The sequence below is a fragment of the Mauremys reevesii genome, linkage group 3 (genome assembly GCF_016161935.1).
Source record: "Mauremys reevesii isolate NIE-2019 linkage group 3, ASM1616193v1, whole genome shotgun sequence".
NCBI classification, from domain to species: domain Eukaryota; kingdom Metazoa; phylum Chordata; order Testudines; family Geoemydidae; genus Mauremys; species Mauremys reevesii.
In genome coordinates this window covers 204,485,371-204,502,317 of record NC_052625.1, presented here as the reverse complement: position 1 = coordinate 204,502,317, position 16,947 = coordinate 204,485,371, and the positions used below count along the sequence as shown (strand labels likewise).

Genomic DNA, 16,947 nt, shown 5'->3' with positions numbered 1-16,947 from the left:
GCAGCAACAGACCACAGGCCCATCTACCCCGGCATCCTGGCTCCAAGAGCAGCCAGCAGAAGGTGCTCCAGAGAAAGGTGCACGAAACTGCAGCAGCCATTAACGGGCTAATCTGTCCCCAGGGAAAACTTCATTCCTGGCCCCCATAATGAGAAAAACTTGAGTGTTTTCAATAAGACGTTCAAAGCTTTCTAAGAAGCGCTGTGATGAATGAAAAAAGAATCCTCTCTCGCAGTGCCATTCCCTCCCGATATAGCCAAGGCACTGCTTGACTTCCGATCAGCTACGCACACACGGGCCGCATCCGGAGCCGACGTAAAGCAGCCAAGATCCACTGAAGTCAACGATACTCCCCTGTGTTATCCCTGCCAGGAGTCTCTAATTCAAACAGGATTTAATTGGGGGAAGTCCTACGTTATACAGGATGTCAGGCTAGTAGATGATCACTCTGCGCTTCCTTCTGACCTCAGGATCCATGAAAGTCAGCACAGGAGCTGTCCCATTTATTCTGAATGTGAATTCCTGCAAGGGTTTGCTAAAACTAACAATTAAGTCACTGCAGCAACTCCTTATCTCCCGAGGTTGCTTGGCAGAGTGGCTGTGGTTCCCTACACTTCATTTATTTACCACACACTTTATTCCAAGCATTTGAAAATAAGACTGTTATGCACTTTGCAAACGTAGCACAGATGTGGGAACTAAGGAGGCTGTGCTGCAAAGGGGATAATGGCTGAGGGAAACAGCTCGGTAAGCTTTAATTAAAAAGGCTCTGACAGTTATGCTTGTTCTAGGGGGGGAAATGTACTGCTTCATTCTGATTCAAGCTCCAGGTCACAGACAGACTGACTGAGGGTCAGGAGGAAATGGAGCACTTGAGATAGTGCTGCATGTAGATCTAACGTACTGAAACCCCTAGCATCAAAAAATCAGGCAAGCCCCTCCCCCGCAATCATGACACTAAACCCCCACCACCACTTTGGGGTCTTTTTATTTGCCTTCTGGTTTTTGAGTCTAGGCTGTTTTTGCACAACCACAAGAGCAGGAGATTGGCCTTTTCTATTTAATGAAAGCAGAGATTCTCATGCACTCCCACGACTCCAGAATAGGGTGACCAGACAGCAAGTGTGAAAAATCGGGACGGGGGTGGGGGGTAATAGGAGTCTATATAAGAAAAAGCCCCAAATATCGGGACCGTCCCTATAAAATCAGGACATCTGGTCACCCTACTCCAGAAGCTGGGGATCCAGAAAAACACCATCTTCTGCAAGGGCTTATTTGCAAAACCCGAATGAAACATGGAAACCTTGATGTGTGAAATCTGTTGAGTTTCCCCCCCCCCACACAGAGCGTGCAAGCTGAAGGGGACGGACATCCCAGGTGGAGGGAAAATGGGACTTTCCCAAGAAAATCTCAAGATGGTGAGCAAACTTGTAACCATCTCAGCAGGAGCCCGGGCAACACCCATTTTAAAAGTCAGCTGGAAATACATAAATGTGTATGTCCGTAAGCACTCGGATCCGTTTGGCTCTCTGCGTTTCAAAGCACTTCAATCACTCAGAGCATTTTCTGGTTGAAGGTTTCATAATTTTTCATTTGGCAAGTATATCTAGAGGCGGTAACTGGGCATGTGCTTTTCGTTTAAAGACGAATGAAAATCTTTTCTCTCTTTTTTTTTTACTTTAGAAATCTGAACATAGAATGTAAAATCTGGGTTTTCAGGACGACCCTGCTGTGTATTCTGAGCTCTCAAATCTTAAACAAAGGGCCGCTGAGCCTTCAAAGAGATCCTCTCTCCAACAGGGGCGCTGGTCAACAAAATTAAATAAGTGTTTTTAATGGCTGGGAGGTGTAAAAAGACCAACTAAAAATCTTCTTCATTGCTCGGCTTTCACCATCTTGGCTCTTGTGATGTCACCGACTGAATGGTCCTCAAGTCGCCACAGAGTTTCGTAGCTTAGCCAGACCTGGAATTTCTAATGTAGAAACCCCCCACCCCCAGGCAGAGGGAACACTTCTCTGTCAGCAAAAGTCCATGCTGCCTTCGTACACCATAAAGAAGCTAAAGAAAAGGCACAAACAGGGCCGGCTCCAGACACCGGCCGACCAAGCATGTGCTTGGGGCGGCACCTTGGGGCGGGGCGGCACTCAGGGTTTGTTTGGGTTTTTTTGGTTCGTCCGGGCAGTTGTCATTCACGGTACACCCAATACACCGATTCAAGCAAATCAGGGCTGTTTCCTTCTCTCGTTGACTTAAACCCAGCTCTTTGTAAGCAAAGATTATTGTAATTCCATCCTCCCCCACGAGAGACCCTGACTCCACAATTCATTGTTCTCTGCCGCCTTCTCTTTGGTTAACACACGGCCTGTTCTGAGCAGCCTCCCTTTCCAGATGCCCGCGCTCGGCATTTCACAGCCACGCGTTGGCGAGCTCTGCGTTTACTGCTCCACCACGGTTCAGGAAATGAACCAGAACAAAACCCGCCCCTTGAAAACGCTCTGAGCGGCTGAACTGGTTTAAAACGAGCTAGTGAGTCAAGCAGGTCGTAGTGATCAGGTAGGTCATCTGGTCCCCCCCACCCCCCAGCATGGTGACCACCTTTCCAAAAGGCAAAAGCAGGACACGTGCAGTAGCCGTGGCCACAGTGGGGTTTCATCTAACTCGCTGCTCGCTCAGTTCAGCCAAATTAGTGCACAACACCCAGGGCTTAATTTGGGCGAGGGCTTATCAGGGCTGAGCCCTGGCACCTCCAAGCCTGGCAGGTCACAGCCCCAGCTCCTCCGGGCTTCCGCATCCGTTATGAATGTAAAAAAAATTGCTTGAGCCCCGGCACCTCTTTCATTACAAATTAAGCACTGACAACACCCTAACCAGATACTGTCCACCCCACGCAGATCAAATTCTGTTGATATTTTCCAACAGGTTAAGAAAGTTCAGGTTTCAGAAAGCTGGTGAGGAGCGACAGAAGAGTCTAGCAAAGGAAGGGAAGATTTTAGATGCTCTTTGTGTCATGTACATGCTATAATAAAAATTAATCATAGAACCATCGGGTTAGAAGGGTCATCTAGTCTAACCCCCTGCCATAGATGCAGGATTTGTTGTGTTTAAACCATCCAACAGAGATGGCGCCAGCCTCTTTTAGAAAACCTCCAAACTTCCACAGACAGTTTGTTCCATTGAAATGAAATGCAGCTCTTATCTAGCACTGTCCATCGATAGATCTCAAAGGAAATCAGTACTAAGATCCCCATTTCACAGATGGGGAAACTGAGGCACAATGCGGTGCAGTGACTTGCCCAAGGTCATCCAGCAGACCAGTCGCAGAGCCAGGAATAGAACTGAGGTCTCTGGAGCCCCAGTGCTACGCTCTATCCAACAAGCCATACTACCTCCCACCACTGAAATGCAACCACCTCTGGGGGCAGAATGTGGGAGCTAGTTTAAACAGTGCACGGCAGCACTGCTGAAGACATGTCCAGTGCAATGCTATATCCAAATGGAACTGCACTGGGAAATTTTCGGCAGGCAGGTTGGAATTACCCAAGCTGGAACTGGGTCAGAAGTGGAAGATAACATTTCTGCTCTGCTGCAGGAAGTGCTCTGGGTTCTTTAATGCCCACAAGGGGTCAGAACCTCGGTTTTACTGAAGCACCTTCACTCACACAGCACCTCCTAGAGCCCTGGCCCAAGCACTTACTCAAGGAGACAAGCGGCCCCCACTGAATCCCAACCACCCCATCCTGGGTTTTCCTTCGAGGTCTCCCATCCAAGCATGGACCAGGCCTGAGGCAGGGTAAGCTGGGGAGAGCTGCCAGGATCACAGCTGGCCAAGAGACGACTTTTCATTTCCTTTCCCAAGTTGGGCTGTTTTCCCACATTCTGCGGTTGCTACAGTGATGCTGCATTTGATCACTGCATTCATTCTTGGGGACCGAAATGGCACCAATTGGGAGCCCGGGCCTGAAAGCCTTGGGGGAGGCGGTTTGAGACAAAGGAGCTGAATTCTGCAGCGATCTTCAGAGTCAGAGATGCCTTATTACAAAGGCCCAAACAAAGCCCCTTTTCACACTAGCACAACATTCAAAGCTCTTGGGATTAGTCTCTTTGTTGCTCCAGGTAATGAAATCCAACCCCCAGCTATTGTCTCCCGCTCTGGCTCAGTGGCATGTAGGTGGAATGCTCTTTGCACCTGCCTCTGCTCCGGGTTCCCAGCGCCGACACATTCACAATGCAGCTTGGAGCCGGGCGGCAGGCGGGACTGCAGCTTCCAACAGTGGAGAGGGGGGGAAACAGCTCTGACAGAGCTCCCCCCCAGATCTCAACGCACCGCACAAAGGTGGCCAAGTATCATTAGCCCCATTCCATAGATGGGGAAACTGAGGCACAGGGCACTGCAGTGCGTCACCCAAGGTCGCCCAGGAAGTCAGAGCTGGGAGTAGAAGCCAGGTCTCCTGACCCCCCCCGGACTAGTGCACTGTCCATTGAACCATGCTGCACCCTTGACTGGTAACAAGTCTAAAGAGGTTGACCCCTTCAAGGGCCTGATTCACTCTCCTTACCCAGCTCGGATTGCCCTCGGCTCTCCCTGCACCCCCCCCATGCATGTGTCCCCCTTCCCTTCACACACCCCTTCCCCCCATCCCAATCTGGCGCCTCTTAGGGGACATCCACATGGCGAGCAGAAACCCGGGGCAGCGAGTCGCAGAGAGCCCTGGTCTGTAGACTGGGGCTCACGCTAAGGCAGTAAAATGAGCTTGTACACGTGCGGACTCACCCCTGCGGCGCCTCCTGCTGGTGACTTCTGGGAATTAGCTTGTCCCAGCTCCGGAGCGCCCTCTGCAGGCCGGTGATCCGCCTGTCCCCTGGACCCTGGTACCCCGTTATCTGGGGTGCTTCCCCCTGGCAGTAACACCCCAGTTCTGGGTCTCCCCTCCCAAGGGAACCCCCACCTCGCCTCAGAACATGGCTACTGCCAGTCATTGTCTAGCCCCACGGCCTGGGGCAGATGCAGCATCAGCCACTCATCACAGGCAAAGGGGTTTGGACCTGCTGCCTTGGCCTACCCCTGGGCTGCCCTCTGCAACCCCCAGTACCTGGTGGCCTTGTGCTAGGCCGCAGCCTGGGGCTTTCCAGGCTGGAGCTCCCCAGCTCCTCAGCCTTTCCCCAGCCCTGCTCCCCTCAGGTTCCCTGTCTCTAGCTCCCTGCAGCCAGGCCCATCTCCCTCTGTAAACAGAGAGACTCCCTGGGCCTGTGGCTCACAGCCTTTTGTAGGGGCCAGCTGGGCCTGATTGGGGCATGGCCCCAGCTGAGCCTGCTTTCCCCCGTCAGCCCAGGCTCCTTGCCCCAGCTCCAGCCCCAGCCCTCTCCTGGGCTGTTCTAAGCCCGCAGGGCAGGAGCGGGTAACCACCCCGCTACAGAGCTGTGTCAACACTGGGGCTCTGGCTAATGCTGGGAGTCTGAAGCCCACCCCTCTCCCAAGGCTTCAGCGCCCGAACACCAGCCCAGGCCCGAGCGTCCGCACGGCTCGTTTTAGTGCCAGCGGGCGAGCCCGCCAACCTGAGTCTGTAGAGCTAGGCTCTGCCGGTTTCCACTTGCTGTGTAGACGTACTGTGCACATCTGGTGCATACACCCCTCCCCCACCACGTCTCTTGTTCACACCCACTCAGGGCTCCTGCACGATGCCCACTGCCTGCAGGTTTCCACAACCTGTGCCCACCTGATTGCCCTTCTCCCCGCCTCCTTCTCACTCCCCTGCCCCTTCCCCCTCCGTGTGCAGGGCGGAAGCACCTGTTCACAAAGGATTTTGAGATTTGGCTTTGCTCTGAAATGGAGCAAAAAATCCCAATTTTGAAACTCTCCACAAAGGAAAAGCCCCCCAAACTGTTTATTTCGGGTCATTAAAACGCTTTTTTCGATTTCAACTCTTTTGACCAGGTATTATGCTATCAACACACCACAACGTGAAATTAAAACGTTCTGCAACAAAACCAGTTGTTTCACAAAGAAAAACAGAAACGTTTCACGTCAAAAGTGTCAAGCAGGCGTTTGGATGGGGTGGGCACCGGTTCCTATTTCTTTTTCTGCACAAAATTCTGGCCACAAAAATCGGCCCGATTTCACAAAGCATTTTGATGTCGATGGAACTGCAGATTCGGATGGAAAATGGTTCCATCAGCGTTTTTCCAGCCAGTGCGACTTGTAGCCCCTTTAATAGATCCCAAGGCTGGAAGGACCATTGTGATCATCTAATCTGACATCCTGTCTAACACAGGCCAGAGAACTTCCCTCAAACAACTCCTGTTTGAACTAGACCCAGGGGCTCCAGAACGGGGGAGGGAACAGATAGGAGTGGAGAGGAGTGAACAGGGGGTGGGGGAAGAGGAAAGGGGCAGTGTGAGGGCAGGGGTGGCGTGGGGGGAGCTCAGGGAGAAGGGGCAGTGTGGGGGGATAGGCCTGTGGCCCCCCCTCACCTTTAGGATCCTTCTTCTGTTCCTGACTAGAGCTGATCTTTTAGAAAAACATCTGAACTTGATTTTAAAATTGCCAGTGATAGAGAATCCTGCCCATCCTGAGGCCAGTTGTTCCAATGATTAACCACCCTCACTACTAAACATTTACTCCTTGTTTCCAGTCTGAATCTGTCTAGCTTCAAACTTCCAGCCATCAGATCCTGTTAGACCTTTGTCTGCTACACTGAAGAGCCCTCTATTGTCATATTTCTGTTCCCAGTGAGGCTCCTTTTAGGCTATGATCAAGCCACCCCTTCGCCTGCTCTCCGTTCAGCTGTATGGACAGATGTACCGCGTACTGCCACCCATCCTCCCCTTGGCTGGCTTGCCATAACATTTGGGGGGCCTTAAAAATGGTTCTCCAGGAAAACCCTGCGTGTCCTGCCATTGGCTCTCGAAGAGCCAGGCCACCTGGCGCAATTCCCTCTGCCCTCCAGCGAGCCGGCAGACAAGTGCCCGTCATAATGCGCTTGGGCCCCACGCCCAGCCCGGGGAAAGGATCGTTTTCCAAACTAATTAGCTGTGTGGCAACTGCTACCCTGGGATGGAACAAAAGCCCCACAATGAGCCATGCAACAGCATCTCAGCTGCAGCCCTTTCAATAATTCACACCGAGCCAGCGTCGGGTGTCATGTCTTTATCTGCAACTCCAGTAGATATCCCTTACCAACACCTGTGCATTATTCAGGAGAAACAAGGATTGCCTTCCCCACCATGGAGAGAAGGCTCTGTGTCCTGCGTCGCCTCGTTCCCCTGCCACTGTAGGATTTAACTTTGGGCTAAGTCTCAGGGGACCTGCAATCAGTTCCTGGCTCTGCCACACACTCCTGGTGTGAGTCCAGGGCAAGTCCCTTTATCTCCGTTCCCCAGCTGTGACATGGGGGTAATAACCAAATAGTAACACACCTGTGTGGGGGCTGGCAGTGTTTCGGGGTCCGTGTGCTTGCCCCACCCAGCACAGCAGCCTTGGGCCGGGAAGTCCTGACTGTTTAAGGACCCCCCACAGATATGCCAGCAAGGCAGCCGGAGTATGCAACAATCAATACCAAAACACAGAGCTCCACCTTGTGAGCTAAAGGAGTCGCTCCATCAGCCAGTGGCAGTGCAAGGTTGTTAACCTCCATGTGGGCGAGCCACTAGAGGGAGATATGACAAGCTCAAAGAGGCATCCCAGGTCATTCCCCTGTTTGGGACAGCGGATAGTTCTTCCATGGGTTGCTTTCAGGCACTATAATGCTCTGCCACGGAGCCGGGACAGTGCCGCTTGAAAGCGTGGCTCTGCTAGCAAGCGTGGCTCTGTACATGGCTTCCTATTGAATGTCTCCAGGCCAAACTTTCAGAATTACTCAGCCCCCACGTAGGCAGGAGTAAGCGGCCAGATTTCAAAGAGAGCTCGGCTCACTGGCTCTGGCCCAAAGTGCTCAAGGCCAGATTGAGCTTAGTCAGTTTATCTAGGAAAAGGCTCCGGGGTGACTTGATCTGGGGCTGTAAGTACAGACTTGAAACAAGTGTAAACGCTCCCAGCTGGTGGCTCTGAAGACCCAGACAGGGGGAGAGACCCTGCGTCACACCCTGGCTTTTAGACCGTTAGTCTCTGTAACTCTTGCCTGCGTTAGGGTAGCTACTAGGAGCCTCCGCTGAGATCTGGGCCCCACTGCGCTAGGGGCTGCACAAACACAAAGTGAGAGCCACTCCCTGCCCCAAAGAGCTTCCAGCCCAAATAGACAAGACAAAGGGCACACGAGGAAGCAAAGGCCTGGACAGACGCGACTAACCCAAGGTCACTCAGCAGGTCAATGGCTCTTCACTCCCAGTCGAGGGCTCTACCCGTGAGTTCAGATGTCTCCAGTCAGTGGCTGACCCCAGGGCCTGCAACAACCTGTTGCTTTCCCCCATCTCCCCGAGCTCTCTATTAGCTCACGCAGTAAGCGCAGCCTTTGTTGTGCTACAAGTCTTGGGTTCAGGGCCTGCTTGTGGTGCCTATACGTGTAGGTGACCTTGTTCTAGGGCTTGTGTCCCCTGCCGGAGACTCTCGTATGACTCCAGGAATGGCTGCGTGCTTCAGTAAAGCCGACGTTCGAGTCGTGGCGCAGAGCTGTACGTAGCATGTGGGGTCTCAGGCATGGCATCTCGTATGGGTTTGTTCATACTTGGGGGTCAGGTGCTGATCTCTGGTGTGAAGTCTGGGCTGGGAGGTGAGCTGCTGCCCAGCTCTTTCCTCCGACACATTTAGTGCATGTCAAATCCACGTACTCCCAGTTATCATCCAAAGAGCAGCTCCCTCCCTGCTCCTAACCCAAATATCACACCACGCGCTCACACCTGTGTAACAAACTGGCTGCGTGCCTGCTCCTGGGCCACTGCAGGATAACAGCCTACAGCTGCTACCGGCTAATGGAATTACTCTTTTAGCTCCAGTATGGATAACCTGTCGGGGCAGATTGTTGACTTATATATATATATAAAGCATTAAACATACATTTAAGTATTAATATAGCAGTTATATAGCCCAGACTAGCCTGTACCTTTGTTATAATCCTGTTCATTTATGCTAAGCATCCCATAATACCTTGCAATAGTTTCGGTAAGATTTGACTTAAGAGATTGGAAAGTTTTCAGTAGCAGGATCTATGATTGTTTCCTTGTAGCAACAGATAGCAAATTACCCTCGCAAGCCTGACCTGGGCCTACATGTTGTCTTCATGCCCCTTGGCATGTGGAATGCATGTACCCGGAACAAAGCTGAGGGTGCATCACACAGCTAACCGGTTATGCCTAGCTTCCAGCGATGGCTGCGGTACCTTTCACTAGTGAAGGGCTGAAAGCCAGTAACAGAGCCAACCAGAAGGGGAAGGGCATTGATCACGCCTGAGGCTGGGACCCACGAGCGATGGATTCAGACCACCGGGATCCAGGTTAGAAAACAGTTTCCGAAGCTGGGCTGTCCGAGCCCAGTCAACTGCCTCCCACGCTTAGTGATAGCAAAACTGGGGCTCAGTCTAACTCTGCCCTTTTATTCCCTGTGGTGTCTGATCCCCGTTAGCTGGGCAGAGGCTGAGAGAGAGTGACTTCCCCCCACGCGCATGGGAATGGCAACACGCAAGTCCCACTTCAGCGGAGTGGGTGGGTCAAAAGGGGATTTTACAGCCATTCTGTGGGGTTCATTCCAACGCACGTAGAGACCCACCTTTGTAAAACACCCGTTTTGTCCGGTTATTAACTGCCTGTCAGTATAAGCAGTATGAGGACTGTAGGACTGCAGATCTGTCTTTCCCCTCCCCCAGTAGTGGGTATAATGATTGCAAATTTTAGCTGATTTCCAGGCCATGGACTCGGCTTGGTTCTAATTCAGGTAGTAAAGATTCCGGTGGACTTGGCTTGCTTGTCTCCTTGGAAGGTCTATTAACCTCTCTCTCTCTTTCTCTAGACAGAACCATGAGACCAGCTAGCAGGGGGGTGGCCTATTCCACACGGCATGGGACTGGCCCCACCACCGGTGATGGGGAAGAGGAGAACTCACTCTCACCTGTTGGTGAAGACTTTGCTGTAGTTGAACACCTGGATCTCCAGCATCTCGTTGCCGTCGATATTGCTGGCGATTGGCCACCGGAAGGTCTGCGGGAAAACAACAGAAGGAGAAAGTTAGGGTTCTCCTGGGGTTTGTTCCGGGGAGAGGTTACGTTGGTGGGTTTTTTGCACCCATAGGAATCAGATCCTCAACTGGTGGAAATCAGCAAAACTTCCTTTATTATATTATCCGTGTTACAGTCGCTCCCAAAGGCTGCAGCTGAGATCAGTGCCTGGCACAGTACATAGAAAGTCCCTGCCCTGAATAGCTAAGGGCAGACAAAGGGTGAGTGGAGACAGAGGCAGAAATGACTTGGAAATGTTGGGAACCATTAGGAAAGGGATAGACAGTAAGACAGAAAATATCACATTGCCACTATGTAAATCCATGGTACCCCCACAGCTTGAATACTGCGTGCAGATGTGGGCACCCCATCTCCAAAACGATATTGGGGAACTGGAATAGCTTCAGAGAAGGGCAACACTGATGATCAAGGGTATGGAACAGCTTCCATATGAGGAGAGACTGAAAAGATCAGGGCTACTCAGCTTAGAAAAGAGACGACTAAGGGGGGATATTGTAATTGTCTATAAAATCATGAGTGGTGTGGAGAGAGTTAGTAGAGAAGAGTTATGTGCTGTTTCCTACCGGACCAAAACCAGGAGTCACCCAATGAAATTAATAGGTGGGAGATTTACAACAAACAAAAGGAAGTATTTCTTCACACAACACACGGTCAACCTGTGGAACTCCTTGCCAGGGGATGTTGTGAAGGCCAAAAATATAACTAGGTTCAATAAAGAATTAGATACATTCACGGAGCAGAGGTTCATCAACGCCTACTGGACAAGATGGGCAGGGATGCAACCCCCTGCTTGAGATCACCCAACACCACTGACTGCCAGATGCTGGGAGGGGAAGGCAGAGGTGGATCCATCCTGCTCTTTATACTCCCCCTGAAGCTGTGCTACTGGCCATTCTCAGAAGCCAGGACACTAGGCCAGATGGACCTCGGGTCTGACCCACCATAGCAGCTCCTCTGTTCTTACAGCCAAAGTCACATGGCAAGTAAATAGCAAAGCAAGGCACTGAACCAAGATCTCCAGGACACCAGGCCAGCATCCTGCCCACTGGGCCACACCCCCGCTGCGTCAGCCCCTAGGTTGTCAAAGGAGATGGCTTTATTTTCTCCTATATGATGTTGCTGCATTTCCAAGCAAGTTTAATGGGGGAGAGTGACCCAAGACAGACAGGCCGAAAGGGGTATCCACTTGCAGTCCCCGTGAGGACGCGAACGAGGGGCTCTTTCAACAGGAGCTGCACTGAAAACACAGGCCTAGCGCTGATAAGGTTTCATTGTCAGTGCTCGGGCTAGCATAAGAACATAAAAATGGCCACACTGGGTCAGACCAAAGGTCCATCTAGCCCAGTGTCCTGTCTTCTGACAGTGGCCAATACCAGGTGCTTCAGAAGGAATGAACAGAACAGGGAATTATCAAGTGATCCATCCCCTGTCGCCCATTCCCAGCTTCTAGCAAACAAATTCTACTTTTATTGTTTTTTGCAAGCCAAGCAATCAGCCTGCTGGGACAGTTCACACAAGGAAGTTAAGAGCGTTATCCAATTGTCCAAGACATAATCCTTTTATGCTCACTGGGAGCAGAGGAAACCTTATTACCGAACTGCAAACAATTCATTACAGGAAGGCAGCCCCAGCGAGCAAGTCAGAACAATGCTGAGTGCGAAGGCACGTAGCTGCTGAGCATCCCCAGCTGCTGAAACATCCCCGCAGATCTCCGGCTTTATTGGAGGAACACAACAATAATTATGTGCAAAGGGGTGAAAGGCGGGGGTGGGGGGTTATCAAGACATCACCCAATGTTTGGAAGCTCTGGGAGACACAGCCAAAGCAGAAATGGCCTGATGGGTCTATTTCCCCTAACTAACACTAACACGAATACACACAGCAATTTATGTAAACTTTCCTGCAGAGCTGTTATTGCAGCATGGAGGAAAGGAACAAATTGGGTTCTGATTCCCACTAAGTGAGAGGAACTGGTGAAGTGAAAGAACATTTAATTTGTACAGGATTTGTATTTCTAGGTAATGCTTTTTCACTGCCTGGGAACGTATCCCCATCATAAAGTGTTTGGCTGAATTTGGAAATGATACCCCTATGGGCTTGAATATTTTATAGACACACACAAACACGAGAGTCACTAGATCGTTGGCCCTGCTCCAGCTGCTTTGTATTACAATAGAACCTCAGCATTACGAACGGCTCGGGAATGGAGGTTGTTCGTAACTCTGAAATGTTCATAACTCTGAACAAAATGTTACGGTTGTTCTTTCAAAAGTTTACAACCAAACATTGACTGAATACAGCTTTGAAACTTCATATGGACCCACGGGAAGGAGGCCCTTGAAGAATTCCACCTGGATTTCAACAATTTCCACCCCACCATCAACCTCAGCCTGAACCAGTCCACACAAGAGATCCACTTCCTGGACACTACAGTGCAAATAAATGATGGTCACATAAACACCACCCTATACCGGAAACCTACTGACCGCTATACTTACCTACACGCATCCAGCTTTCATCCAGACCACACCACGCGATGCATTGTCTACAGCCAAGCCCTTAGATACAACCACATTTGCTCCAGTCCCTCAGACAGAGACAAACACCTACAAGATCTTTATCGAGCATTCTTAAAACTACAGCAGCCACCTGGGGAAGTGAGGAAACATATTGACAGAGCGAGATGGGTACTTAGAAGTCACCTACTACAGGACAGGCCCAACAAGGAAAATAACAGAACACCACTGGCCATCACGTACAGCCCCCAGCTAAAACCTCTCCAGTGCATCATCAACGATCTACAACCTATCCTGGAAAACGATCCCTCACTCTCACAGACCTTGGGAGGCAGGCCAGTCCTCGCTTACTGACAGCCCCCCAACCTGAAGCAAATACTCACCAGCAACTACACACCACACCACAAAAACCCTAACCCAGGAACCAGTCCCTGTAGCAAACCCCGTTGCCCACTCTGTCCCCATATCTACTCTAGCGACACCATCAGGGGCTCATTCACCTGCACATCTACTAATGTGATATATGCCATGGTGTGTCAGCAATGCCCCTCTGCCATGTACATTGGCCAAACTGGACAGTCTCTATGTAAAAGAATAAATGGACACAAATCAGACATCAGGAATGGTAACATACAAAAGCCAGGAGGAGAACACTTCAACCTCTCTGGACACTCAATAACAGATTTAAAAGTAGCCACCCTTCAACAAAAACCCTTCAAAGAGAAACTGCAGAGCTGCAATTCATTTGCAAACTTAACACCATTAATCTGGGCTTGAATAGGGACTGGGAGTGGCTGGCTCACTACAAAAGCAATTTTCCCTTTCTTGGTATTGACACCTCCTCATCAGTTGTTGGGAGTGGACCATATCCACCCTGACTGAATTGGCCTTGTCAACACTGGTTCTCCAGTTGTAAGGTAACTCCCTTCTCTTCAGGTGCCAGGATATCTATGCCTGTATCTGTAATTTTCACTCCATGCATCTGAAGAAGTGGAGTTTTTACCCACAAAAGCTTATGCCCAAATAAATCTGTTAGTCTTTAAGGTGTCACCGGATTCCTCATTGTTTCAACTGAACATGAACTTCCAGTGCTGTGCTGTAGGTAAGGGAGCACACGAGAGCCTTGGGTGTATAAATATCAAATAGGAGTAAAGAGATGTTATTATCTCTGTATACAGTGTTAGTGAGACTGATACTGGAGACTGCGTCCTGTTCTGGTGATGCTGAAAAACCGGAAAGGTTCAGAAAGAGCTACAAGAATGGTGTGAGGTCTGGAAATTGTGAGTTATAGTGAGAGGCTCAGAGAAGCTCAATCTGTTTAGTTTATCCAAGAGAAGGTTAGGATGAGACTTGGCCAGTCTGTAATTAGCTGGAACCAGGTACGTGACTAGCAATCCCAAGCTCCCATTACTCACCATATGTTCCGTTATGCTAAAATCATGCAACCTTGGCCTGCGAACCTGTCATCTTTTCGCAGCTCGGGCCTGTGCCGTGACTGGGAAGCAGACCTCCAAGGCAAACCAAACAGGGCGGTAAAAAATGGTAATTCAGTAGGTGGCCAGAACTGAACCAATTCCCTCTCACAGCCCTAGGAGGCGCTGTGCTGCTCCCTTTCCGATGGGATTTAAAGTGCAGATTCATGGTCACTGGTGTCCCCACAATGCTTTCCACAGGAACCTGGTAGTGTCCTATTGCCAAAACCCAGTTTGAGTTCTGCTGTCCCACTCCCTACCTGCAGTGTCAGCTGGATATTGGACTTTCCTTCCTGTTCTGCACCGCAGCAGGACATTGCTGCTGCTGCATTCCACCCCAGAGACAGCTGCATTTCAGAGATGGATGAAATGATTCCTCTGTGTAGGAATCATTTGCCAACGTCTTCCCTAGGAAAGGCTCCATGCAAGTGCCAGGGTTTACTGTTACTTTTACAGAGCCTGACCATTTGCTGCTTTTCCAGGCTCAGAACCTCCCAGGGTTTCTCACGCTGAGAGAAAGAACCAGCCTGCATTCTGGGGCCGGGCCGGCTGGGTTCTGCTTGACTCCTCTCCGCCCTCCCTGCTGCTCTGGGCCTCCTTGTCACTCTAATGAAGCCTTAACTTGGCCATCTGCACCACTCTCCGTCCCCTTGGCAAATGCTAGACCATGCCACTGGCTCACCCCTGCCTGAGGAAGAGAACAAACCATAACCGGACATTAGTGGCTCCTTATTTGCACTAAGTCTCTACCAGAAACAAGCAGTTCTGAGACATGGCAAAAAGCTGAAAGCACAGACTAGCCAGAATGCACCTACAGCCAAAGTGGAGCTCTTCCAGCTGAGCCACACAGGCGAGGGACCGAGTTTAGCTACTCACAGCTTGCCGCTTCCCCTGTGTCTCACGAGGGACATTACAGATGTACCCAAGCTCTGGATTCTGGGGTGCCCCAGGTTCAAGGATGCTTGGGCTGAGCCCACCGCTGTGGGGAAGGATCGCCGATGGAGGGGTTTTGGGATGTGTCGGCGTTCCGAGAGCGCGGTGAAAATGTTACAAATAGAGGTGACTGGAATTCCCCCCTGAGAATTGCAGTGTTAACCAACAAGAAGTCAGTTTGTCCACATCTGTAGTTGAAATCTGAATACTGAAACCTTGTGGCTGATGATCAATTGGGGAGAAGGGGGAATTGGCTGAAATTGACCAATTTTGGGGTGTTGGATTATTGAAAACAATGACAATTTCCCTTGGAAAGCAGATGCTTTCCCTGAATTTTTGCGTTCAGCTGAACCCCCAACTTTCCACTGAAAAACAGTTTTGATGAGAATTTTGGACCAGGTTCCCTTATGAGCCATTCCTCTCAAACAGCATGGCAGCTGGTGGGCAGAGGCAGGCTTGGCTTCCTTGGGAGGAGAAGCAGCAGGAACGTCCCCATGGGAGTGACAAATGGGCTGGGAAGGTGCACGCCCATCTTCCTGTAGGCAGGGGCGGCTCTAGGATTTGCGCTGCCCCAAGCAGGGCGGCACGCCGCGGGGGGCGCTCTGGCGGTCGCCGGTCCCACAGCTCCCGTGGACCTCCTGCAGATGTGCCTGTGGAGGGTCCGCTGGTCCCGCGGCTCCGTTGGACCTCCCTGAGGCGTGCCTGCGGATGCTCCACCGAAGCCGCGGGACCAGCGGACCCACCACAGGCATGTCTGCGGCAGGTCCACCGGAGCCACGGGACCAGCGGACCATCTGCAGGCATGCCTGTGGGAGGTCCACCGGAGCCGCCTGCTGCCCTCCCACGGGACGCCGCCCCAAGCGCGCGCTTGGCGCACTGGGGTCTGGAGCCGGCCCTGCCTGTAGGGCACCGTTGTGACCGTCAGACCCACACAGTCCATAGAGGATACAATGCCCCTTTTCACAACTGCATCACACTGCGGTTTGTGATCCACTGTAACCCCCAGATCCTTTCCAGCCATCCAACCACCTAGTCACTTGTTCCCCATTTGGTAGCTGTGCAGCTGATTATTTTCCCCCTTCTTAAGTGAAGAACTTTGCACTTGGCTTTACTGAATTTCATCCTGTCGAGTTCAGACCAATTCTCCAATTTGTCAGGGTCGTTTTGAATTCTAATCCTGCCTTCTGAAGTGTTTGCAACCCCTCCCTGCTTGGTGTCATCCGCAAATTGTATAAGCAGACGCTCCACTCCATTATCCGAGTCATTAATGAAAATATTGACTAGTCACAGACCCAGGACTGAGCCTATGGGAGCCCATCTAGGCCACACTTCCCTAGGCTGCTCATGCCTGCAATGAGTCTTCGTGCTTCAGAAAGAGAGAACTGATGTAAAACACACACAGACAGAGAACTCTGGTCCCAGAGCTCCAAAACCACAGCCCTATAGGCAGCTGAGCTACAGGAGACGGCTACAGCTGGTCTCTTCAGCCTCTCAGTGGGCTGGCAATTAGAAGCTATACACGCACAACACCTCCTCTCCCACCTGTGACAAGCAGCAAACTCCAGGAGCTGGTGACAGCGGTGCTTATCTCGGCATTGCGGCACTAGAATGAGAGGTATTATACCACCATCCGGCTTTTGCTAAGCAGACACAGTCCGTGCCATGACATGTTACAATACGTGTGTCCGCACTGGAGGCAGCTGTACATTTCATCAGGAAAGGGCAATGTAAATAGGGTTATTATAGTATATGGTTCTACAGGAGAAAGATATATTTCAGTTGTAAGAATGTAAAGTGACCCTGGCTATGTATTAGAGCGAATCAGAATCTTCTGCATGTAGAAACTGATGACATGTTTTGCTGAA

The 16,947-nt window shown here is 50.9% G+C and overlaps 1 protein-coding gene across 1 annotated transcript in view; it reads right to left on the bottom strand.

Annotated features, from left to right (window-relative positions):
- Positions 1-16,947, bottom strand: part of OTOF (otoferlin) — a 189,829-nt gene that overhangs the window by 117,863 nt on the left and 55,019 nt on the right. The window contains exon 3 of the mRNA XM_039532355.1: positions 10,035-10,123. Within this exon, the coding sequence (XP_039388289.1) occupies positions 10,035-10,123 (89 nt within the window). The remainder of the gene's footprint in view (positions 1-10,034; positions 10,124-16,947) is intronic.